This window comes from Pelobates fuscus, chromosome 10 (assembly GCF_036172605.1).
Source record: "Pelobates fuscus isolate aPelFus1 chromosome 10, aPelFus1.pri, whole genome shotgun sequence".
Classification (NCBI taxonomy): Eukaryota; Metazoa; Chordata; class Amphibia; order Anura; family Pelobatidae; genus Pelobates; species Pelobates fuscus.
Window position 1 is genome coordinate 112,792,816 of NC_086326.1, and position 27,746 is coordinate 112,820,561.

General features: G+C 41.5%; 1 protein-coding gene across 1 annotated transcript in view; it reads right to left on the reverse strand.

Moving 5' to 3' along the window:
- Positions 1–4,567: 4,567 nt before the first annotated feature.
- Positions 4,568–27,746, reverse strand: part of UNC93B1 (unc-93 homolog B1, TLR signaling regulator) — a 41,654-nt gene continuing 18,475 nt past the window's right edge. Inside the window, exons 9-12 of the mRNA XM_063434904.1 lie at positions 8,394–8,576; positions 7,085–7,358; positions 6,804–6,922; positions 4,568–6,720 (exon numbers count right to left, since the gene is read on the reverse strand). Coding sequence (XP_063290974.1) covers positions 6,424–6,720; positions 6,804–6,922; positions 7,085–7,358; positions 8,394–8,576 — 873 coding nt within the window. The 3' untranslated portion in view covers positions 4,568–6,423. The remainder of the gene's footprint in view (positions 6,721–6,803; positions 6,923–7,084; positions 7,359–8,393; positions 8,577–27,746) is intronic.

Sequence of the window (27,746 nt, forward strand, 5' to 3'; positions counted from 1 at the left end):
ACCCCTCAGCGTTGGGTGGGGGACCTAAAGAAACAATAAGGGGGGGACCTACTGTCCCCCCCCCCGGCCCCCACACCTGAGCGGCGGGTGGGGGCCCTAAATGAAAATCCCCCCCAATCAAGGTGACTAGGGGTCCCAAGCCCCTAGTCACCCCCCCCCCCAATCAAACTATCCCCTACCTATCCCCCTCACCCTAAAAATAGTGAGGGGGGAATAAAATAACTAACCTGTAAAAAAAATTAAACTTACCACTCGGGTTTTTAATTTTATTTTAAGTTCGTTGGGTATGATGGCTTTTTATTTGGCCTTTTTTAGGGGGTGAAAATGAAGATTTTAGAAAAAAGAAGACGTCAAATGGTAAGTTACATTTTTTTTACAGGTTAGTTATTTTATTCCCCCCTCACTATTTTTAGGGTGAGGGGGGTAGGTAGGGGATAGTTTGATTTGGGTGGGGGGGTGACTAGGGGCTTGGGACCCCTAGTCACCTTGATTGGGGGGGGATTTTCATTTAGGGCCCCCACCCGCCGCTCAGGGGTGGGGGCCGGGGGGGGGGGCAGTAGGTCCCCTCCTTATTGTTTTTTTAGGACCCCCACCCACTGCTCAGGGGTGGGGGCAGGGGGGAGGACGGTAGGTCCCCCCACCATTCTTATCTAGGGCCCCCACCCACTGCTCAGGGGTAGGGGCCGGGGGGAGGACATTAGGTCCCCCCTCTTTTTATTTAGGGCCCCCACTCACCGCTCAGGGGTGGGGGCCAGGGAGGAGGACAGTAGGTCCCCCCCCACCATTCTTATCTAGGGCCCCCACCCACTGCTCAGGGGTGAGGGCCGGGGGAGGACAGTAGGTCCCCCCTCTTATTGTTTTTTTAGGGCCCCCACCCACCGCTCAGGGGTGGGGGCCAGGGGGGACAGTAGGACCCCCCTTATTGTTTTTTAGGGCCCCCACCCACTGCTTAGGGGTGGGGGCCGGGGGAGAGGACGGTAGGTCCCCCCCCACCATTCTTATCTAGGGCCCCCACCCACTGCTCAGGGGTGGGGGCCGGGGGGAAGACAGTAGGTCATCCCCCCCTATCTTTATTTAGGGCCCCCACCCACCGCTCAGGGGTGGGGGCCAGGGGGGGAGGACAGTAGGTCCCCCCTTATTGTTTTTTTAGGGCCCCCACCCACTGCTCAGGGGTGGGGGCCGGGGGGAGGACATTAGGTCCCCCCTCTCTTTATTTAGGACCCCCACCCACCGCTCAGGGGTGGGGGCCAGGGGGGAGGACAGTAGGTCCCCCCCTTATTGTTTTTTAGGGCCCCCACCCACCGCTCAGGGGTGGGGGCCGGGGGAGAGGACGGTAGGTCCCCCCCACCATTCTTATCTAGGGCCCCCACCCACTGCTCAGGGGTGGGGGCCGGGGGGAGGACAGTAGGTCCCCCCTCTCTTTATTTATGGCCCCCACCCATGGCTCAGGGGTGGGGGCCAGTAGGTCCCCCCCTCTTATTGTTTTTTTAGGGCCCCCACCCACCGCTCAGGGGTGGGGGCAAGGGAGGCCAGTAGGACCCCCCTTATTGTTTTTTTAGGGCCCCCACCCACCGCTTAGGGGTGGGGGCCGGGGGGGAGGACGGTAGGTCCCCCCCACCATTCTTATCTAGGGCCCCCACCCACCGCTCAGGGGTGGGGGCTGGGAGGGAGGACAGTAGGTCCCCACTTATTGTTTTTTTAGGGCCCCCACCCACCGCTCAGGGGTGGGGGCCGGACGGTAGGTCCCCCCACCATTCTTATCTAGGGCCCCCAACCACCGCTCAGGGGTGGGGGCCGGGGGGAGGACATTAGGTCCCCCCTCTCTTTATTTAGGACCCCCACCCACCGCTCAGGGGTGGGGGCCAGGGGGGAGGACAGTAGGTCCCCCCTTATTGTTTTTTTAGGGCCCCCACCCACTGCTGAGGGGTGGGGGCCGGAGGAGAGGACGGTAGGTCCCCCCACCATTCTTATCTAGGGCCCCCACCCACTGCTCAGGGGTGGGGGCCTAGGGAGGACAGTAGGTCCCCCCTCTCTTTATTCATGGCCCCCACCCACCGCTCAGGGGTGGGGGCCAGAAGGTCCCCCCTCTTATTGTTTTTTTAGGGCCCCCACCCACCGCTCAGGGGTGGGGGCAAGGGAGGCCAGTAGGACCCCCTTATTGTTTTTTTAGGGCCCCCACCCACCGCTTAGGGGTGGGGGCCGGGGGGGAGGACGCTAGGTCCCCCCCACCATTCTTATCTAGGGCCCCCACCCACCGCTCAGGGGTGGGGGCGGGGGGGGAGGACAGTAGGTCCCCCCTTATTGTTTTTTTAGGGCCCCCACCCACCGCTCAGGGGTGGGGGCCGGGGGGGAGGACGGTAGGCCCCCCCCCCACCATTCTTATCTAGGACCCCCACCCACCGCTCAGGGGTGGGGGCCGGGGGGGAGGACGTGCATCAACTATGTAATTTTCCATGGGAGTTTTGCCATGGATCCCCCTCCGGCATGCCACAGTCCAGGTGTTAGTCCCCTTGAAACAACTTTTCCATCACTATTGTGGCCAGAAAGAGTCCCTGTGGGTTTTAAAATTCGCCTGCCTATTGAAGTCTATGGCGGTTCGCGAACATTTGCGGAAGTTCGTGTTCGCAAACCGAAAATGTGTATGTTCGCGACATCACTAGAGTGTAACGCTAGTAAGTAGAAGGTAAGTAGAATCATTACCTTCAGGCTTTTTGCTGTAAACACTGTCTTTTCAGAGAAAAGAGACAAGAGTGAAAGAAAGTTAGGGCAAAGACAAAAAACACACCCACAAAATATTTGGGAATAGATGAAGCTCATCTAATAGTAAGGAAAGGACTGATGTAGACACCCGATTTTTAAAGAGACAGGAGCACTGTCAAAGGCAAAAAAGATAAAATAATGTAGAAGCATACTTACAAGACTTGCCATCCGGTGGGTGTAAAGAGGCATACCTACAGGAACCAGTGCTACTCAAGCTTCTCATTAAGACCATGAGAGGCCACTGTATCCAGCAGGTATGTCCAACGGGCTTCCTTTTGTAAAAAAAAATATTTTCCCTTTTGCCTCCTCTCACTAAAGGGGCTACCCTTTCAAGGACCTGGTATCTGAGTTGAGACACGTTATGTCTCATCTCCCTGAAGTGTCGAGCGACAGAAGTATCTGCTGTGGGACTCCAAATGGTGGTTTTATGTTGTGAGATGCAGTCTTTTAATGCATGTATGGTTTTGCTCACATAGACTAAACCCCATGGGCACTTGAGAAAGTAGACCATGAAGTCAGTCTGGCAGGTAAAGAAAAACCTTAAAGTTTTATCGCTTTACTTGTCCTGCGGTGTATACAGTATTTCTCCTTGATGATCCCACTACAATGATTGCAGGAGAGGCAAGGGTAAGTACTGTAAATAGGTTTAGACCGAAAAGTCTGCTTACTAGGTGTGAAACTGTCTGCTTTCACTACCATGTATATATATATATAAAAAAATATATATTATTATTACAATTATATATGCTTGCCGTAAGTCAAGAGTCTTACTGAAATAAAGGGGTGAGTGCCAGAGATATGAAAGTTATGTCACAAAATGACGATCGGAGGAATTAAACAGGTCCTGGGAGAACAAGGTAAAGGGAACATACCTTCCGATTATAATAAATGTAATGTTTGCTATGGGGAACAAACATTAGGAAGACTTAAAGCTTGCTGTTTGTTACTCCTCCCATTTGGGAACCAATTTGCATAATAAAGACCCTTTGCATTGAATGAGTTTGCTGTGGCTTTGAGGTTTCAGAAGAGGACAGCTCCTGGAGGTTATTCATAAAGAGTGATAAGAAATTAAACAAAATGTAACTTGATTCGGTAAGTACAGCTTCTGATGACTATTATGTTTTAATAATACCTTCTGTGATATGATGAAACAGAATATGAAAGATGTGAGGTACCACTGAATTAGTAGTAAAGATGGACTGACCTTTGTGATCAGATTCAATTGTAAATATGAGGATACTGCTGCCATTTTAAAGAAATGTTGTTTATTGAGACAGGATGCATGGTTAAAGGTTATTTTACCAGTGGCATTAATGATAACCTACACCAGAGCAATGAACTTAAAAAAAAAAAAAAGTAGATTCCATGTTAGATAAATTGGTAAAATATTTATTTTAACAGTTATTATTTAGCAATCCTATCCAAAACACTTTCAATCTTACAGTCTTTGCAAAAATAACAATGGTATTTATACAAACAGGGGATAAATATTTAGACACACTGGAACAAAAGGAGAAGAGAACCCTGCCTGTGAGCTTGCCATCTAGAGGGGAATTGTACATTGAGACAAAATGTTGAGGGGAGAAAATGTATCCATGATTGTGCCAGTATAAGTTGTACTTTTAAACAATCATAATACCATGCATACTGAAGATGGAATTAAGAAGAAATGTTCTGCAGTAATTATTCATTGAATGTGGAGAAAATAGAAGACTGTGAGTATACAGTATAAAATAGACAAAGAGGTTGAGAAGAATCAAGAAATCATGAGGATCCCTCGGTCAGAGACAGAGAAGTGAAGATGGCGTTAAAAAACAAAAAAGTGTTTATTGTAGATAAGATTGCTCCAGTTGGGTCATGTGCCCGGAATCAGTTTGCATTTGTGTGGAGGATAACATAGAGGAGATCTTAGATATAAATACAATCTCAGGTAATTTTAAGTGTAGGAGTAAAAATGTGTCATCTGCCAAAATTTAAAGCAGGGGTTAGGAGATAGTGCTTCCTTTTACCTGGTTTAAAATATACCCTGACACGTTGATTCACAGTAGTTTTTGGTCTGTCTTTTCCAGTGTAGTTGTAGCCTACAATCTGTGGGCCAAAACTCTAGATCAGGGGTGCCCAAAACCTAGATTCCACAGATGTTGTAAAACTACAACTCCCATGATACTTTGCATGCACTTAGAATGACAAAGCATCGTGGGAGCTGTAGTTTTAAAACATCTGGGAATCTACCCTTGGGACCCCTGCTCTGGATATTTAAAAGAGAGATTTAGGAAGCACTGCGTTGTTATTAAGAATTCAAAGACATTCATGGCACCGCACTTTAGGAGATTAAATGGTGATGGACACGGAACAGATTAAAGTTGGGTAAAGCAGATAAAATAAGTATAAGTGTATTTTTAACTTAGAGACCATCAACCCCAAATGACAATGAGGATATAAATCTAGGGATTTTGTAATGTATATATTTATGCAATTCATTGTATGTTTAATAGTTAATACACACATGATTTTGGTATTTTTGTGATTTTTTCCCATCAGTTCGAAAAGGAAAGAATGTTTGCTTTTTTTCAAACATAATATTTTTGATTATTGTATATACACATTGTGATTTAGGTGAGATCACCTTTATTTTGATAGTTTTAGGATGGACTGAGGCTGGTCGCTTGGTAGCAATTAGGATTTTTATATCATACGGGCATTTTAAACCCACTGTTTATATAGGGATTATTTATTCCATTAAATACAATATACCGGTACATACTTTTATGTTCCTTTTCCCTCTTTAAAAAAAGAAGGGAGTTTTATAGTGGCTGAGTTATAGGCTAATTTAATTAATCGTGTGTTACTGGTTTTGTGCCTTCCTTGTTTGTGGCAGTGTTCTGTGCAGGCTATTTAGTAGTGCAGTCTCATTCAGTCATTATCACATTGTCTTGGCAAAGTCCAAAAAGTGATGAAATGAGCAGACATTCATGTAACTGTGGTATACGTCACTACATCTACCTGGAAGCACACCTCCAACATTAGGTTGTGCAGCTAATTATTATGTCCAGCAATGGATGTCCTATAATTTATATGCATTTGAAGTACTTTAATACTTGCATCAGTACTTTATATTTGGCGCTGTTGTGGCCATTGAATCACTGTGGTTACTCAGGCACTAGCGTCTTATAGGCGCACTACTATTTACTGTGGTTTCTCAAATTGGAACATGTTTGTAATTTATTACAGCCGGTGCTTTGTGGTGTTCTGTGCTACACTGCAGGTTCCTAACTGTGTTATTGCTACTTATTTACTGGTGGTGCCATTTAACTATGTTGTATTGGATGTGCTTTTGCATCATAATTTTATCCAAAGCATTAATTATTTGGAGATGGAGTTATCACAATAGACTCCTGCTCTTCCTCTCTTTCTCTCTCTTAATCAAATTCTAATAGTTCTAATCTGTGACCTTTAACTGCCTCAGATGGCTTCAAATCTAAGATATATAATGTACTCTGTAAATCATAACAAACAAGTACATGCAGTGAATTCATATAAGTGAGAATTCAAATTGAAGGCCAGAGTAGCCAAATTGAAAGCATAACTGACTTGGCAAACTTGGTCCTGCCATTACCCGTCTAAGCTAGTTTTATGATATGTATCCTGCCTAGGGAGGTATAATTATTCCTCCTGCACTTCTTGCTCATAGCATTGCTTATTATTCCGCTTTCTGCGTCTATGATCTCGATGTTCACCCCTATTTTCCTCTGTTTCACTCTCCCCACTTTCAATTTCTTCTCCATCTGAACCAGACTCGTCAGAGTTTTCCTCCTCCAGATACCGGTAACCTTTCACTTTGTGGCGTGGAGCAGGTATTTTTGGAACGCGAAAACGGACTCCGTAGCGAAGTTTGCGCTCCATCCATAAGTACGAAAGTACAGAGATTATTGCGGATGCTAACATAATTCCCAGCTTGGCCTAGAGGAGAGAAAAAATTGTTATTTCTAAAAAAATTATATTTTAATTAGACTTGCAGTTGAGATCCTGTTTGGATTGCTCACCATCATTGGAAGCCAAGACCACAGGTACACAATAAATATGGCAAGTGCTTGAAGCCAGTGATAAATGGTAAACACAAAGTCCTGCCGTTCTTTATCTTCATAGAACATTCCGATTATAACTAGATAAATTAAAAATGGGAAAGGTGTAACACATGCCAAACACAGTATTACCGCATCATCTGCACTCAAAATATTTCAAAACAATGCTATAGTCCACTGTCCACTGTATTATTTTCATGTTCCCTTTGCATAACATTACAGTCCAATTAGTCCATACTCACTACTTAGGCCAGTCTTGTTCAAAGCACTCCCAATGCCCCACAGTACAGCCACTGTGTACAGTAAAGGACCTTGTGACTGCAGGCGGGGTGTTGGGCTCCAGAAAAAGAGACCAATCAGAATAAAAATATGAAGCAATGCACCAGCCACCAAAGGAACCTGTCTTGGCAGGCGGAGCATGCAGAGGCCAAGGATGGAGGAGACAGAAGCTGATAGACCATAGGCAGTCAGAAGAAATGGAAGCTTCTCCAATCCAAGTGAACATACTCCGTAACACTATAAAAGAAAAACAAACACAAAGCATATACGGTATTCTGGTTTTAGAAGCTTGAAATGTGAATTAGATAAGGACAGGGAAGCTTGAAACAGAATTGTAAATAATTTCTCCCAACTCTTATATTGGCCTAGTTTCACTGTTAACGCAATAAAATCAAATGTGATCAGGAAGATACACATTTTTAAAAAAGAAAACGGAGATGAATAAATGTAACAATGATACATTTACTAAGCTAACTAATGGGGGATGGAACAGGAGGGAAGCCTATATAATTAAAGATTATTTAGGGAGAGTTGAATGAAAGACAGTGTCAATATTTTAGTTTCTCAGAAACAGCAATGCCTTTTATTGCCAGACAAAAGCATTCTTAGAGTGTCTCTTTAAAAAGTATTAGCTGTTAGCATAATTTTCAAGACAGCTAATTAACAAAGGCCAACAAAATATTTATAAGGCAGTCTGGGTTGAGCAGAGGAGCTGTTGAGAAGTAAAGAATCTGAGGTCACATGCATAAAGGAGCTACAAAGCTGTATTCTAAACACTATAGTGTCCCTCTGTTCCTGCGCTACCTCGGCCATGTAAAGCGGTAAAAAAAACTCTTTAAACACTAATGTCCCTCGTGCTGGATCAGGCTTCGTCTCTGCAGACATGAGCGCAATCTGGAAACACATTAGTCCTTGCCCATACGCCTTTTAAATGGTGTTTTTCAACATGCTGAACATCCTCATGCAAAACGGGAGAACGTCCAGCATCATTAAACTTCGTAAAACTGCAAGAAGTGTTTCTAGTGGCTATCTGGTATCAAGTCACATGTATGCAATCCAACATCATTTAAACAGACCCGGAGAAAGGAAAGGGGATGAATTGATAAAAGGTAGGCATGGACAGCTAACCCATGATGTCATATGTGTAAACAAACATAAGTGACGGCCACCATGGTAACTCTCCTTTTTATTAACTAGATCACTAGTAGTACTTTAATATGGGTCAATAAACACTCGGGTTACCATGGTGACTAAGAGGCACATAATACTTACCAATGTGAAACCTGTACAGGCAAAGAGTACTTCAAAGCCACTGTATAGGAAGTAAGGTGCCATAAACCGCAAACGATAGTCTCTGGCATGTTTGAAAGGCAGTTGGAAGATATTACCCCACCCAATACTGCGTAGGTCAATTTCCTCAGTAGGACGATATGCAGAGCCACAAAGTACCAGGATCTGTGTAAGGAAGTTGAAAGCAAAAAAACAACTAAACAAAGTTAGTGAAATCATGGCATAGGATATAAAGCTGGTGCTATGTGTAGGGCGGCAGGTTTCTGATAAATTACCTCTGTAACTTAAGTAATTTAATAGTCCATTTATTTAGTAATTATTCATAGTCTATTAAGTCAAGAAAAAAATAACAATAGTGCTAATAATTGCTGTGACAAACTGCCATTTGCCACTGGGCATTGGAGAGGACTTATTGCTAGCCTCCTGCCCTGCGACTATGGCCCTGCAGTTCAAACCTGTTATTTTCCCTGCCGAAAGGTTTATGTGTGCCTTTCTGCGAACTGTTAAAGCCATGCTACCCCAGATAGCTATGCCATGGAGCCCAGCCGTATACTGAAAGACTGTATGAAAGACTTTGGCTCCATGGCGTTTGAACTGTATGTATGTGATCTGAGCGCCATCCGGTAATAATGTGCGCTCTGATCTAAGCTATCTGGGGATAGGTAGAATGTGTATGTTCTATGTGATAAATGTAACAGTATGTATTTTTATGTCTTTTATTGTCCTTTGTCTGCCATGTGGCTAATGGAGTTTTGCCTCTGTCCTTGGAGATAATTGGATTACTTCTCAATTATCTCCAGGATAGAAGACTCTGAAACTGGTTTGGGCCGGAAAGCCATGCTGGCAGTGGGTTTTAAAAATACTTTTGCTAACTTTTGAACCCCTGGTCTGATTCGTGCCATTTTTTAATATGTTGTTCCCCTCAATGGATTGAATATGAAAATGTATGTTTTATGTTTGTGACATGTATATTTTAGAAGTTATAGAAATGTATAAACATTTATAAGTTTTAGCTTGGAGATAATTGAGTAGATACAGTAGGAAACTCAATTATCTCCCAAGCAGAGGGGAGGGAATATGTGGAATGTAACCGATATGTGATTGGTTAATACCTAATTGCCTGTGGGCGCCTCCCTTGCAGGGGAGCACTGCATAAAAGCAGAGTCCCTGTCATTAAACCAGAGTTCTTCTTGACCCTCAATACGTAGCCTTGTCTCGTTATTGGAGGGAACTGCTATATCACACTGGGGATTGCTATGCTCTGCATACTCCCTTGAGCTTTAATCACTTAGTTCTTGTTCCTGATACCCTCTCCCTCTGGAGGAGAGGTCTTTCCCACACGGTCCTGAATGCTGGAGGTTCATTCAGGGTGGAAGGAAGACGGCGCGGCTCCAGTTAAGCTACGGCGGTTGTGGAGTCTGCGGTGGTTGTGGTGTCGTCTGCAGTGCTGGGAGTCCTCAGGAAGCGCTAGGAGCATCCGTCAACGGAAGGTGATCCGTTACAATTGCAATCCTAAATTATTAAGTTTTCTGGATTTCCTTTTTTTGGCAGAGTAGAGATAAAGAATGAGAAGCGAGCTGCTGACATAAAAGGTGTAAGCCTGGGTCGGGCAACTAATATATTCCCACTTGTATTAATGCTTTTCAGCTGCTACCAACTAATCAAATGCATTTTAATCTGTACGTAAATGAATCAATCCGTCTAGTATTTACCTGTGGGTCTTAATCATTGGATAAGATTCCACAGGTAATCCACGATGGATCGATCCATTTCGGGTGCAGATTAAAAAACTGATAGCATCTGAAAAGCATTAATGCACAAATCTAATCTCCACATGAAATAGAACTGCAGATTTCATGATGCTTCTCTATTCCAAAGACTGGTAAAACATTATCACAGTTATACTATTTGTTTTTAAAGGTGCAAAACTAGACTCTGGCTCCGCAGCAAGCCAATATAGAATCCAAAAAGAAACATTGTTATGCAAGCGAACATTAGTTTTAAGTACTACTTGCCATTGCTGCCCATTTAATAAAAAAAGCCCCATCCCAAAATATCTGGAGATGACATAGTAGGCATTGAGTGGAGGACTTTAAAATATGTAATGGGGAGGAGGGTGGACAGGTCTTAACCACCAGGCCAATGGGTGAGGCTATTTAATAAAATTAACGAAGGGGGCATCTTATCATCAGTGCGTTATCAGTTATAATATAAGCGGGGAACCTCGAGTCCGCTGTGGCCCACACCAACATTAGAAGGGTTACATAGCTGGAATGTTCGTATGAACTAATGGTTGCTTTCTAATAACTCTCTTAACAATATAATTTGATTTTTTTGGCTTTGTGCACTGTTGAATGTTTCAAGGAGGAACCTGCGAGTCTCATGTATTGCTAATTTATATTTTCATATTGCTAGACATGTATAGCCAATACAAATAAAGCCTTAAAAAAACGAGAAGAAAGGAGACCAGAAATCTGCTCTAGGAAATGTGAGTACTATACTTTTATTTTTTCACCTTTTTAATTGATTGGTACATACTTCACCATTGGAGCTTTGTTCTCTGTTTTTTATATACTCATTGCATATCGCATTACATCTTGGAATACCGGAGATACCTGCTTCTACAAATATCCTTAGACGGGGATTGTTCCGTCCAGGCGAATCACGGTAGAGCTCCTAGTTAGCTCTACTAAATCTGAGTGCAAATATATATAATTATTCCATCATTTCACTCACTGTATATACCATACTGCACTATTGTATTCTCTCTTTGTTTTTATCTTTGAGGTCGATTGTGTATATAACTTGTAAAGAGATTTGTGTACGTATATAACCTTACAATCAACATTTGGGGCGCGGTCTCTTTTCTTCTCGTTTTTCTTTGACATTCTCTAACTTACAAGGCTGGGAATCCTTGTATAGGTTACTGCTGCCCACTATTATCCTGGGTTTAATATTGTAGTGAGCACCTATCACCCCTTTTTTTGCACAAATAAAGCCTTGTTGAAACAATTCTTCTATGCTGTCTCCTTTGCTCTGGCCTGTTGTTAACCGTAAGCCACCTGTACACCCTGTGGTTTAGAAAATCTTGTTGGACTCTCTCATATTTTTGTTTCTTGAATCTAATGAGTTCGTTCTTGTATTTCAATAGATCCTCTTTAAGCCTCTGTTGTAGTTTGAGGCTATCGGGCTTTTTTTAACAGGATGGCATGCTCCGTTTCAAGGTCAGTTATTTTTTGTTTAATTTCAATAATATCCGTTTTCACGTCCTTAATAATGATTAACAACATATCGAACGATGCCCTTTTCAGGACCCCAATCCAATCTCTGCATACAGTTGCCTCTGCCGTCCTATGGTAGGTTCATTAAGGATCCTGAATCGTCTAGGGATTCTATTTGCCTTGTAGTAGTCTGACAAAAACAATGGAGGTTGACATATTTTTTGTGAAGACGTAGTAAATCCTTAGATGTAATGTTATGAGGCAATTCCACACCTGACTTTTCTTATAAAATCCCCTGCTCCTTTTGTGTAAACTGATGAGTTTCTGCATGATCAGCATACGCTCCCACCTGCATAAGGAATTCATCGATCCTGAGTTAAGTAAATATATTTTCACACTGTAAAAGCTCAGAAACAATGTTTTTTTCCCATGATTTACCATAAAACAACTCCCCAAATCTCAACAGTTTTCAGAAAAAAATTGGGGAATGGTCTCAAGTGATGACACGCTACCGAAAGTCTTTAAGGAACCACCCCTCATTTGCTATAACAGAAATAAGAACTTAAAATATCTACTCGTATGTACAGACCCGACAGCTACACCAAAAGATCAAGTGCACAAATACGTGGCTCTGTACGATGTCTTGGTTGTGTCACGTTTGGACATATAGTGCCAGCCCATTTCTTTAATCATCCCCACAGGAATAAGAAGTATCAAATCCGTTATACAATAACGTGTAAAACATCCCATGTGGTCTATAAACTCACATGTCCATGTGGTTTATCATAGAAAAAACTGAAAAGGCACTTTGAACGAATCAGGGGGGCATCGATCCAGCATCAGATTGGCATTTAGGGACGTGTCACAGACAAACCAGTAGCGAAGCACTTTCTTCTCCAAAATTACTCCTTCACAATGCTGAACTTTGTAGCAATTGACCATGTCCCAGAGTCGACGAGAGGGGATGATCGAGGTAAAATGCTCCTTAATAGAGAGGCATTCTGGATCTATGAATTAGATACTATGATTCGTAAGGGCCTCAAAGACACAATTCCTTATTATTCTTTTTTGTAATGCCTACTTGTGTTTATAAATGAGCTTATTTATGAGTTACAAAGAATGTATTTTGGATTTATGATCAATCTCCCTGCCTTAAACTGTTTTTAATTTATGTATATATAGTATTTAGTATGTGATAGTGGTTGCACAACACTTTACAATTTTAAGCACTTTTCTTGGAAAGTTACTTTAACACTAACTCGCACTTTATTAAGTTTTTGCACTTTAATATTTTAGCACTTCCAACCACTCAAGCACTTTCGTGTTTAAATAGCACTTTAATAATAAATATAGTGCTTATTAATGTAAATTTGGATTACATTACACCCTGTTCCAAAATATTATGCAAATTATATTTTTCTAATTTACCTAAATAATTGATGTAAATAACAGTCAGCATAATTCTCATGTTATCAGCTATTAAGAGTACAATTCAAATTTTATTGAACCAACCTCCTAATGATAACAGTATTTTTTTTTAAACATAAAAAACTTACAATGCACTGTTCCAAATTATTACGCACAGTAAGTTTGAAAACACTTTATAGGTTGTAAAGAACTGAAAATTGTCATTTGTTATGTTTGCAGCATATTTGCTGAAATCACAAGCTATTTCAATCAAACTTATAACGACATTTTAACTTCTTAAACATTTTAACAGGTCACGTTAGATTTTAACATAGGACCCCTTTTTTGATAGCAGCTTCACAAGTTTTGCATCCATTGAACTTGTGAGTTTTTGGACAATTTCTGCTTGAATTTGTTTGCAAGATGTCAGAATAGCCTCCCAGAGCTGCTGTTTGCATGTAAACTGCCTCCCACCCTCATAGATCTTTTGCTTGAGGATGCTCCAAATAGGCTTGAGGTCAGGGGAGGATGGAGGCCACGCCATGACTTTCTCTCCTTTTATCTCCATAGCAGCCATTGAGGCAGAGATATTCTTTGCAACATGAGATGGTGCATTGTCATGCATGAAGATGATTTTATTACAGAAAGCATAGTTCTTCCTTCTGTACCAGGGAAGAAAGTGGTCAGTCAGAAACTCCACATACTTTGCAGAGGTCATCTTTACACCTTTGGGGACCCGAAAGGGGCCAACCAGCTCTCTTCCCATGATTCCGGCCCAAAACATGACTCCACCACCGCCTTGCTGACGTTGCAGCCTTGTTGTAACAGGGTGGCCGTCCACCAACCATCCACTACCACACCCATCTGGACCATCCAAGGTTGCACGGCACTCATCAGTGAACAGGACTGTTTGAAAATTAGTCTTCATGTATTTTTCTGCCCAATGCAGCAGTTTCTGCTTGTGAGCATTGGTAAGTGGTGGCCGAATAGAAGGTTTATGCACAGTTGCAAGACTCTGGAGGACTCTACACCTGATGTCCGTGGGACTCCAGAGGCACCAGCAGCTTCAAATATCTGTTTGCTTCTATGTAATGGTATTTTAGCAGCTGCTCTCTAGATCCGATGCATGGATCTGGCAGAAATCTTCCTCAATGTGCCTTTACCTGCACAAACCCATCTGTGCTCTGAATCAGCCACAAATCTCTTAATAGTGCGATGATCACGCTTAAGTTTTCGTGAAATATCTAATGTTTTCATACCTCATCCAAGGCATTGAACTATTTCACTCTTTTCGGCAGCAGAGAGATCCTTTTTTTTCCCCGTATTGCATGAAAATGGTGATCTGCTTAATAATGTGGAACACCCTCCTTTAGTAGTTTTTCCTTAAATTGGGCTCACCTGGCAATCTAATTATCACAGGTGTCCGAGATTGTTTTCAGTGATCAAAAGAGCCCCGAGACACAATGCCATCCATGAGTTAAATTGAAAAACAAAATATTTAATCTTTGTGACACTTAAATAGAATTTGCATAATAATTTGGAACAGGGTGTATATGATACACAGTAGGTATTATCGTGACGAGAGCAATCTCGCCACATTGCATTGGAGAAGCCTGGTTGCCCGCCTGCTGCCTTTGGACTATGGCCCTGGGAGGTTGGGCCCTTTAAAAACAGTATTCGGCCATACCAGAGTGTATGTCACTCATTCTGGCCCTTTAAATACAGTTGGGTCATTCGGTACTTGCCCTGTGTGAGCGGTGATACCCCAGATAGCAATGCCATGGAGCCCATTCATATAATGAAAGACTATGGGAAAGACTTTAGCTCCATGGCAATTGAACTGTATGTGTGTGGTCTGAGCACCATTCGATAATGTGCGCTCAGGCCTAAGCTATCTGGGGATATGTTGCATGTATATGTATATGTATATGTAGTAATTGTGGCATTGTGTAGTTTTATGTCTTTTTGCAACCATTTGCACAATGGAGTCTGCCTCTAACCCTGGATATAATTGGATTATTTTCCCATTGTCTCCAGGATAGAGGGCTCTGTAAAACCAGTCTGGGCCAGATAGCCATGTGCCAGCCAGGCCCCAAAAGATACTTTTACTAACTTTTGAACCCCTGATCTGATTCATGCCATTTTTTAATATGTTGTTCCCCTGAATGGATTGATTGTGAATATGTAATTTATGTGAATGTGATGTATGGTTTTAGAGTTATGAAAGTTGGGTAGAAAGTATGTTTTAACTGTATGTGTAATTGAGTTTCCTCTCAGGATAAGGGGAGGGAATATGTGGGATGTAACTGATATGTGATTGGTTGTTTTATACCTCCCTGTGGGCGGTCCTGTATTTGAAAAGACTGTAATAAAAACCAGGCTGGGTGTGCCAGCACCTCAGAACACTGCTTGACCCTCAACACGGAGCATTGTCTCGTTCTTGGGGAGGATTCACTGTATGCTGTTGGAGACTGATTGCCAGGAGTGTAAGCTGATGTATGCTTTTCCTGTTCGTCTGCTAGCAGCTATTCGTGAGATTCCAGTTTGGAGTGCTATTTTGTATCCAGTTCGGGAGTTTGGTGTTCTGCAGTAGCTGTGCCTGTCTCTCAGAAAGGGGCATATCGCCTAAACGGATTTTAACCCTTTGTCTGCTGAAACAGTCCGTTACAATTATATTGGCTATATGGGCATCCATTAGCATTGATTCATCCATCTGCACTCCCCAGTTACATTGTCACTTTTCATTCACAGATTGCGAGCAAAGCACACAGCACTTTATATTCTCGTCACTGTTCCACACTGTTTTGACAGTATCAGTATGTATCTATGGCTACACATTGTTGTGCAACGTTGCTGCGGTAACATGCACAACGTCATTACGACTTACGCTATAGCGTCACCAGCAGGGGGTGGAGCATGAACGGCCATGTGTCCAGAAATCGACAGAATGCTGCCAAACATTCACAGCACCTGGGGTGAGTTTATTTTTTTTTATTAGTATTAGTGTATTTATATGATTGTATTTCTATGTGTTTTATATTGATCATGAGGAAAGTCCATAGATTAGACTGAAACGTTGGTCGTTTTTTAACACGGAATAATAAAGGAAGAATTTTAATAAGATCATCTGTGCTACTGACTATAACGGTCATTTGGATATCTTAAGCCACAGTGTGCACCTGGCATTGAAACTGGAAGTTTGGCCTGTGTGCAAGGAACTCAACCAATTTTTATATATATACCGTATATACTCGAGTATAAGCCGACCCGAATATAAGCCGAGGCCCCTAATTTTTTTTTTTTTATATTCTTTATTTGTTTTTCGTTACAATGACAGACAATACATTACATAAACATTATATAAGACCATCCATAATATAAACTGACACATTCAATCAAACATCCTGACAAATACAATATTGTGAAGTAGGGCCCAAGCAGAAAGAAAATAAAGAGTTAATAATCTAATACAATATAACTACTTTTACCGAAATGCACTAAATCACTTTATTATCCTAACAGGGACATAACTCTTAGAAGGCAGTTTTCTTTTGCTTTTATTTTCTTAACCGAAGACTTATTTCTCCAGCATATCCCCAGTTCCATTTTCAGTTGGAATATTAATTGGTTTACCCAGTGATAAAATTCAATTTCTTTTGATTGTTTCCATTCTCTTGCTATAATAATCTTCAAGGCTAGAAAACTACGGGTAACTAAATAGAAATTTATAGCAGTTAGGTCGGGCCAACCCAAGTGAAGAATTGCAGTGACTGGGTTTTTATCAATCTTAATCCCTTCTAGTTTAACTAAAGTACGGTACACTTGATCCCAAATTTGTTTAATTTTTGGACAGTTGCATCAGATATGTAAATAACTCCCAACTGCACTTGAACATCTCCAGCATATATTTGAGACGTTAGTATCTATTTTATTTAGTCTAGTAGGTACTAAATACCATCTGTTGGTAACTTTATAAAAAGTTTCAATCAAAACAATGCTATGAACATTTTTCTTTAATTTTTGTAGAGCTTTTCCCCAAGCATCAATTTCTATGGACAGATAGCACTCAATTTCCCACTTATTCAAAGCATTTATATTAATATTATATGGAATTAATCGAGACAACATATAACATTTTGATAATAATTTTCTAGAATTTGCATGAGCAAATATTTGTTTTATACAAAAAAGACCCTCTATTCTTCCCCTCCACATAATTCTTAGAAAGAAAAGATTTCACCCTTATATAATTGAATGTTTCTGAGATAGGTAGCTCATATTCTAGCCTTAAAGTGGCAAATTATTTCACTAAACCTCCAGTCATAATGCTTCCGATCTCTCCAATATTCTTTTCTTTCCAATGATCTAGATTTATATCTTCTATAAAGGATTCTAAAATCTCTATTTCCATGAAGTCATATATCTTGCCCCTGTGGTTCATTTGCTTCCTCAGTTTAAACCATATTGGAAGAGTTTGACAAATTATTTTATTTTGAGTTTCTTTTAAGATTAAATTTCCTTTTTCATGCCATAACATTTTACTTAATTGCTGCTTAGTCAATGATAAAGTCTCAAGTTTGTACCATCCTGTATTTATTGCTTCTTTTTTCATTACGATTTGTATATGATGGACCATACTAGCTTCGTAGTGCTTTCTAATATTGGGAAAATTCATACCGCCTTGCCTAGGGGCCCTCGTCACCTGGACTAGATTAATGCAAGGTCTTTTTCCTTTCCATACAAAATTCCTAAAAATTCTCTGAATTAATTCTAACCAGCTATCTGGTACCTTTAAAGGGACCATTTAAAAAAAAATATGTCCACTTTGGAAGAATATACGCATTTATTATATTTATTCTTCCAGCCCAACTCAAAAATGTACTATTCCATTTTTTCAGTGCCAGATTTGTCACTTTAATCAATTTTAAAACGTTTTTTTCATCAATGATTGTGGCGGAACCAACCTCGCCACTGTGCACTGGAGAAGCCTGGTTGCTAGCCTCCTGCCCTGCGACTATGGCCCTGGGATGTATTACCCCTTTAAGAACTGTATTTGGGCATAATGGATTTTTATTATGCTGCTACTGGTCCTTTAAGAACCATCTAGGGACATACTGTGGAGTTACTGGGTGGCCACCATTTCATGTATCAGAGGCACATGGTGAGAACAATGGATGAAGCACATGGTGAGAATAATGGATGGTGGCCATTTTAACTCACAGACACTGTTGTGACTTTTCTACACAGTGCCATCTCGCAGGTATTTGGTGCACAAAGACATTGTGCAGTAGTTTTAAACTATACAACAGGGGACACATTATACAGTAATTATTTTTTTATATAATCTGTATATGTTCTGCGGAATCTGCGTTAAACTGTATCTTCCAAACTACTGAACGGATCTTGGATATGTGGTTCACCCAGATCCCCCGTTTCTGAGGATATACTTTATATGGAGTTATTGCATGTTTTGGGGTCCCTGTGATATGTTTTATAAAACTGTATTTCTCTGTCTGTGATAATTATATTACCCATTGTGTTCAGTAATCATATCACAGGCAGAGGGGAGGATTTTGTGTGGGAGTGTCTGTGTGTATTGTACGTATTGATTGGTTGTTCTGTAAAACCCTGTGGGCAGTACTATGTTTGTGGATTGGGAATAAAAGAGGCTGTATGTGCCAGTACAGTCAGTTCTGCTTGACCTCAAAACGAAGTGTCGTCTCGTTATTGTGGGAATTGGATTGTATGCTGATTGCCAGGAGTGTAAGCTGATTGTATGCTTTTCCTGTTCAGCTGTTTACAGCATTCATATGCTTGAGAGCATTCGTATGCTTCTCCGGTTCGGTGGTTGTGGTGTCTGCTGCAGTGCTTGGAGTCCTCAGGAAGCGCTAGGAGCATCCTTCAACGGAGGTACCTAGTCGGGGTGCCAGTCGATCCGTTACAATGATGTTTAAATTGTCTGACAGTATAACTCCTAAATACTCAAAGCTTCCCCTAGCCTCCTTAAAGCTGTACTTTTCTAATATTTGTCTCTTAACTTCAGAATCGCATTTTGAGAACATTGCTGTTGATTTGTCTATGTTCATCTTGTAATTCGTCCCTTCACTATAATGATTTATCTCCTCCATAAGATTGAAAATAGAGGTAGAGGGATCTGTCAACGTAATTATTGTGTCATTGGCATACAAACACACCTTTAGGTCCCCTGATGCTACAGGAATCCCTTTAATGTTCCGATTAGATCTAATTCTGGCTGCAAAGGGTTCCATGGAGATAATGTACAATATTGGTGAGAGCGGGCATCCCTGACGGGTGCCATTATTTAGCTCAAACCAGTCGGAACATAAATCTGCACCTACTACCCTGGCCATGGGGTCTTGATACATAGATTTAATTACGGCCATCATCCATCCACAAAAGCCCATGACTTCCAGGACCTTAAACATATATCTCCACCCGACCCTGTCAAAGGCCTTCTCTGCGTCCAATGACAGGGTCAGGAGAGGCGTATTCGTTCTATCCCCCCAGTCCAATATGTCTATCAGTCTCCTGGAATTAGCATTTGCCTGTCTATAGGGAACAAAGCTGATTTGATCTTCATGTATAAGGATAGGCAAAATAGATTTAATTCTTTCAGCCAAAATGTCCGAAAACAGTTTAGAATCTACATTAATTAAAGATATTGGGCGATAGTTTTTCAGTTCATTAGGGTCCTTATCTTTTTTAATGATAGGGATTACATTTGCATAAAGTATTTCTTTGGGTCCAAATCCTTTCTCAACTATCTCATTATAGACATTAACTAGATGTTCACATATTAAATTACTGTATATTTTATAAAAAATGGTTTGTCAACCCATCTGGGCCTGGGATTTTATATTTTTCTAATCTTTCAATAGCGGTATAGAATTATTTTCTCGTAAGAGGGATGTTTAACTTATCATTAAGCTGTTTGGGAATTCCTGGTAAATTAATATCTTTCAAGTAATTCTTTATTTGTTTTTCCCCTACTGATTTAGGAATGTTATATAAATCTTTCGAGGCCCCTAATTTTACCACAAAAAACTGGGAAAACGTATTGACTCGAGTATAAGCCTAGGGTGGGAAATGCAGCAGCTACTGGTAAATTTCTAAATAAAATTAGATCCCCCAAAAATTACATTAATTGAATATTTATTTGCAGTAATTAATGCAGTGTGTGTGTGTGTGTGTAGTGTGTGTATATAATGAATGCAGTGTTTGTGTGTGTATATATGAATGCAGTGTGTGTATGTAATGCAGTGTGTTTGTATGAATGCAGTGTGTGTGCGTATATAATGAATGCAGTGCAGGGCCGGACTGGGATAAAAATACGGCCCGGGCATTTTTTTATCACAGCGGCCCACTAAGAAGGGGGCGGGGCAGAGAAGGTGTGTTTTGTCATCACTAACGACAAACACGCCCCCTCTCAAAGTGCACGCCAGGGCAGACCATGCGCAGAGCTCTGCTAAAAAGCTCTAGCATTAGAAAAAAGCCCTGTATTTGTTCTGCACAGCACAAGCAAATTTAATAACATGCTTGCACTGTGTTTCCTTGCAACTTGTCTCTGGTGTCTCTATAAATGGATACCAGGAGACAAAAATGCCAGGAAAGAGTATTGTGCATGTGTTTGGAGCCTGCTTGTGGGATTGTGTGTGTGTGTATAGAGTGAGCTGATTGTGGTGTGGTATTGTGTAAAAAGGTCGGTTTTAGTCGTGTTGTGTTTGTGGTGTAATGTAATGCATATGTGGCTAGGGGCTGGAGAGAATGTGTGTATAGGGGATGTAGAAAGTGTGTGCATACAGGCTATAGTGTGTGTGTGTGTGTATAGGTGATGTAGTGTTTGTAGAGAGTGTGTGTTTAGGGGTGTAGTAAGTGTTTGCTTACAATGAATCTAGTGTGTGTATAGGGGATCCAGAGTGTGTATGTCAGGAATGTAGTGTGTGTGTGTGTGTGTGTGTGTGTGTGTGTGTGTGTGTGTGTATATATATATATATATATATGTATATTTATATATAAAAAGGAAAAGAAAATGGGTAGTATACCAATGTAAGGGTACTAGAAACACATAGGAAGTACTATGAGTTATAATACCAGTGGAGGCTAAGGATACCAATCAGAATTGTAAGAAAACCAGGTGTATTTAAACCTCTTTCGGTAGTTTCCTCCCGAACCGCCAGAGCCTAGAATATATAGCTCTCTGTTCGGTAGTTGCATTGAACTAAATCCATACAGAATAACAGTAACTCCACAAGATAATTCACTTAGTAAAGCATACGAATTCCAAATAACAGCCAAAGTCCAGGATCAGGATACAAGAAGAACTGAATGTCTTGGCACACCCAGCCTTGTTTTTATTACAGTCTTTTCAAATACAGGACCGCCCACAAGGAGGGATAAAACAACCAATCAAACAACAGTACAACCCACAGTTTCCCTCCCCTCTGCCTGGGAGATAATTGAGTTTCTTACTGTATCTACTCAATTATCTCCCAGCTAAAACTTATAAATTTTTCTAAATTTTTATAACTTTATGATTTTTTTATCACACCGCAATAAAACTTAGATTTTTATGAATCACACAACTTGGGGACACACATATTAAAAATTTGTATGAATCGGATCAGTGGTTCCAGAGATATGAAAAACGTCTCTTTGGACCGACCGCACGCCTGTTTGCATACCCAAGTTGCACAGATTCAGGGTGTGTGGTCGGTCTATTTCTGCCTTAAAAAAACGTAAAAGTCCCATCCGAAGGCGGCATTCGAATAGTCGAACGCACTTCAACTTTTGTCGAAGTGTCGAAGTAAAACGCGGTTAAACTTCCGCGGTGGTCGTTAGTCGAGTGGCAGTCTATTTCCCATGAAAAAAATGGCAAAGTCCCATTTGAACGGGTGTTCGAATGTTCGAACGGGACTTAGTCTCCAGCGGCGGTGTCGAAGGGTAGGAGAAGGTACAATCCACCGCTGACCGCGTTCGACTGCATTAAAATGGCCACCGCCACATGTTCGAATGTCTAATGGCGGCCACTTCGACTACTTCGGTGACTTCGGTACTTCGACGGCTTCGGCACTTCGACTGTATCCGAAGTTCAGTATCGAAGTACCAATCCTTTGTGCAAAACCGTTAAAGGGACAGGAACAGCAATAGAAGGGAAACATGAGGAACTACCGGATAGGAAGGTAGTTTCTTCACAAGGATTAATAATAATAAAAAAAAAAAAAGAATTATTGAAAAAATATATATGTTAAAAATTGCTGAAAAAATTGGCAATCACCCAGAGTGTAACACACTAACTAAATATAGTGGAAAAAAACTAAACTAAAATAAATAATTAAATGAAAAATGGCTTGATAACTAGAGATTCAACAGTTCTAAAGTTGCACTCCATTTGTTGTCCATGGAGCACACGTCTGTGCTTCACAAAAATTATGATAAGCGGGGAGTATTGGAGGGGGAAGGATAGGATGCCTTAGGAGTGTGGAAGATATAAAACCTGTGTGTGTAATATCAAGGAAAATGCCTGAGTAGAAAAAAAGCCTTGATACAAAGTCTGCAAACAGCAGGCTCAATAACTTGGCATACGTGATAAGATGTAACAATTCATCAGTGCGTGTTGCCAATTATTAGCACTGTCCGTTCGCTGTATGTATAGACTGACAGTGAGTCTCTGTGAAACACAGAGCAATATAAGGCTGTCACTTAACCCGATCAGATAATCCACGTTTAAACAGTTCATCAGTACGTGTTGCCAATTTTGTACACTGTCCGTTCAGTATATGGATAAACTGGCAATGAGTCTCTGTGAACTACAAAGCAATTAAGGCTGTCACATTACCCGATAGGATTAAATGCACGAAGATTGTGTCAATGATATCGGGTAATGTTCCTTAGTAATATAATCTCTTTGTAAGAATGAAAATTCAAATGGATAACCAGAGTACTGAATATGAACTAGATGTAGAACTAGAATGGTTACTGGCAAGACACAGGATTATAAAAAAAAAAAAAAACACTGGTGTGCTAAGCATTCACAGAATGACAGGGGGAGAAATAGAGATGAGTTAATAGCAATAAGAAAAAGAGCCGAAATTGCTAAATAAACTATCCGTGGATAGCCTCCCCGTGCCTTCAAGGGCACCTAAATCCAACCCCACTAGTAAAGTATACGGAGAGAATAGAGTGCAAGCATAGAGACTGATAGTTAACTTGAGCTGATAAGCCGCATAGTAATTCCCTTGACGCGCGCGTTTCACCCGACCAGGCTCGTCAGAAGGGAACCGGTTGGTGTGAAACACTCGGTTTAAAAGAGAACAGGTAGCTCATGATTGGTTGGCAGAGAATGCCTGTGATTGGTGAATGAGTCTGACGTCATGGGGATGGGTCTGCCCATTTCGTGACGTCGGAAAGAGGGGGGAGAATGTTAACCCCTAAGCTCCCAGACGGAGAGGGAACAATGACGAAAATATTTGGAGCAGAGAAAATAACTGCTATAAGTTTGTCCAGAATTTAATCAAATATAATAAAACGATAAATAAAATGTATATTTCAATGTTAATAAATATAGAGTAGATCTAGAAATGATACTGGTAAATCTAGACATATAAACAGAAAACAAAATGATTAATAATAATATTGTGGACGTCTGTGGGAATAATAAATAGAAGCTACATACTTGAATAAAATCATTGATGATGATGATATTACTAATAATATATGGGGAAAAGGATGCATCTACAATAGGGAGAAGGGACATGTAGTTAGTACCATTAGGAAGAAAAAAAGGGGGATTAACATAAATATAGCCATGAATGATGTAAGGAGAGAGAATGTTCCCATATACGGTGTAGTGTGATATTAGCACCAAAAACCGAGTGCAAGGTTGAATGGAATTAAGAATTAATCACAGAATAAGGTGGAATGACTAACTACCGGTATATCCATAGGTGATAAATTTATTAAAAAGGTGTACAGTGTATTGTTGACCATCAAGGGCAATGTTAGCTGCAATGTAAAGTTGATTTCAAAGGATAAAGAATTAGCAGGATTATCAATGTAAGAAAAAATGAAAAGGGAGACTGTTCGCCAATATAGTACAGTATATTGTGCCCCATAATGGGCATACAAGTTAAGTTGAGTAACGGTGATATAAATTTGTATAAAAAAGTAAATATGTATCTTGTCACCACAGAAGGGAAGAAAAATAAGCCTGGTTAGATATGTTGGATGCCCAAATATGTGAAAAATCAGTATCATGAACCCAACAATCTATTATAAATCGAGAGGGTTTTTGATTTGAAAATGAATGGTATATGATGGTCACCTGCATTGTAGTACCTTTTTTAACATATATATTTTTTCAATAAATTATTTTTTATTTTTGATTATTAATCCTGATTGGTATCCTTAGCCTCCACTGGTAATATAACTCATAGTACTTCCTATGTGTTTCTAGTACCCTAACATTGGTATACTACCCATTTGCTTTTCCTTTTGATTCCACTAGGGGTTACCCCCCTTCTCCTCCAGTATACCAGAGTGAGCTTTACCCAATCTGTTCTTATATATATATATATATGTTTGGAAGTATTGTGTATGTGTGTGGTGCAGTGTGTTGGGGAGGTTCTGTGTGTATGTGAGGGGTGCAGTATGTGTGTATGATGGATGCTGTGTGTGATGTGTGTGAGGGTGCGGTGTGAGGGTGCGGTGTATGATGTGTGTGAGTGTGCTGTTTATGATGTGTTTTGTGATAGTGGTGAGTGTGATGTGTGTGAGTGCGATGTATGTGAGAGTGCTGAGTGTGATAGTGCTGTGGATGATGTGTGTGAGGGTGCTGTGTGTGAGAGTGCCGAGTGTGATAGTGCTGTGGATGATGTGTAAGAGTGCTGCGTGTGACAGTGCTGTGTATGATGTGTTTTGTGATAGTGCTGAGTGTGATGTGTGTGAGAGTGCTGAGGGTGATAGTGCTGTGGATGATGTGTGAGAGTGCTGAGGGTGATGTGTGTGATAGTGCTGTGGATGATGTGTGTGTGAGAGTTATGATGGTGATAGTGCTGTGAATGATGTGTGTGAGAGTGCTGAGGGTGATAGTGCTGTGGATGATGTGTGTGAGAGTGCTGTGGATGATGTGTGTGAGAGTGCTGAGGGTGATAGTGCTGTGGATGATGTGTAAGAGTGCTGTGTGTGATGTGTGTGACAGTGCTGTGTATGCTGTGTTTTGTGATAGTGCTGAGTGTGATGTGTGTGAGAGTGCTGAGGGTGATAGTGCTGTGGATGATGTGTGAGAGTGCTGAGGGTGATGTGTGTGATAGTGCTGTGGATGATGTGTGTGTGAGAGTTATGATGGTGATAGTGCTGTGGATGATGTGTGTGAGAGTGCTGAGGGTGATAGTGCTGTGGATGATGTGTGTGAGAGTGCTGTGGATGATGTGTGTGAGAGTGCTGAGGGTGATAGTGCTGTGGATGATGTGTAAGAGTGCTGTGTGTGAGTGCTGTGTATGCTGTGTTTTGTGATAGTGCTGAGTGTGATGTGTGTGAGAGTGCTGAGGGTGATAGTGCTGTGGGTGATGTGTGAGAGTGCTGTGCATCATGTGTGAGAGTGCTGAGGGTGATAGTGCTGTGCATCATGTGTGAGAGTGCTGAGGGTGATAGTGCTGTGGGTGATGTGTGAGAGTGCTGAGGGTGATGTGTGTGATAGTGCTCTGGATGATGTGTGTGTGTGTGAGAGTGCTGAGGGTGATAGTGCTGTGGATGATGTGTGTCAGTGTGCTGAGGGTGATAGTGCTGTGGATGATGTGTGTGAGAGTGCTGTGGATGATGTGTGTGAGAGTGCTGAGGGTGATAGTGATGTGGATGATGTGTGTGAGAGTGCTGAGGGTGAGAGTGCTGTGTGTGAATGTTAGAAGGGGTTGAGTGTTTGGGGGGTAAAATAAAAAAAAAAAGTAGGCATTATGTCCCCCCCCCTCTTACCTTTAGCCTGGGAGGAGGAGATCCGGCACGGTGGTATCTGATAGGGAGGTTCAGGCACTATCCCTGGTGGTCCAGCGGTGAGTGAACTCTAGCCTGCGAGGCTAGAGTTCACTCTCGCGAGATCCAGGCCGTTGCCATGGCCGGATCTCGCGAGAGGAACCCGGCGGAGCTGCAAGATAGAGCTCCGCCGGGTCCTCTCCCTCCCCAGCCGCATGTCTCTCCAAGGGGGCCGGTGAGTGAGATCTTTGATCTCCTCACCGGCCCCTCATTGAAAACAGCGGGGCCGGCGCTCAGATAGTGCCGGCCCTGCATAGACCGGCAGGGGAGATCCTGGGACCTCCCCTGCCGGCCTCGGCCCACGGCCACCGCGGCCCACCTGGCATGTGCCTGATGGCCAGTCCGGGCCTGATGCAGTGTGTGTGTATATAATGCAGTGTGTGTATATGATGCAAAGTGTGTGTTTGTATGAATGCAGTGTGTGTTTGTGTAGTGTGTGTAAACTGGGTGGGGGGAGGGCATTTTTATTTTAATATGGTTATTATTTTATTTAATTTAATTATTTTAGAATTAATATTTTATTTTATTATTTTCATTATTTTAGTATTGTTAATGTTTTATTTTATTAGGGTTTTATTTCGTCACCCCTCCCTGCTTGTTGCCTGGCCAGGGAGGGGGGCTATCTCAATCCCTGGTGGTCCAGTGTATGGGCTGTGCAGGGGGGGCCGGGAGCAAGCTGTAACTTACCTGTGCAGCAGCTCCGGTTAGCTCCCTTCTCCTCCGCTCCAATCAGCTCACTGTCTAAATCTCGCGTCTGCATCCTGCGAGGAGCGTTGCCACGGGCTCTGACGGCCGCAGGTCTCGCAAGATATAGATAGTGGAGGAGTCCACGGAGGAGAAGGGAGCTAACCGGAGCTGCTGCACAGGTAAGTTACAGCTTGCTCCCGGCCCCCATAGGACTGCCGGGGTTGTAATGAGCCCAGCAGTCCTGGTCTGTATTATGGCAATGTAAGTTGCCATAATACAGACCTTGACTAGAGTATAAGCCAAGTGGGGTTTATTTCAGCACGAGTATACATATATATATATATATATATATATATATATATATATACATACATACATACATACATACATACATATACACACACACACACATAAATATTTTTTATTATTTTTATTTATATATAGGTAAAGATAGTCATATATACATATATATTTATGTATATAGATATATATATTATTTCGTTCTAAGTGTATTTTGATATCAGTATATAGATATATTTTTTAAAATTATTTATTATTTATAATTTTTTCATTTTTCATTTTGAATGTATTTATATATTTTTCCTGGCCTTATCCACGCAGGACGCTCACCAGCCACTACATTAAAATGTAAGTGAAAAATAAAAAAGCCTATAGGGGCCAATATGTTCACATTTTTATAAGAAAAGTTGTGGAGCCCCTTTTTCCCCTATAAGCAGGGCCGGCTCGTCCATAAGGCAGCACAGGCGGCTTTTCAGTGACCTGTATCTACTTTTTTATATTCACATCCTATAGGGATACCTCCTTATTTTGTATCAAGTATCTTTCATGACTTCTTTCTAGACTACTTATATATGTCCAGGTTTACACAGATAGCCACAGTTTGCCTTATGGCATGGTGACTAATATTCTGTGTGTTTTTTCTAATTTCCTAGCAAACAGCAGGCAAATAGTTTGG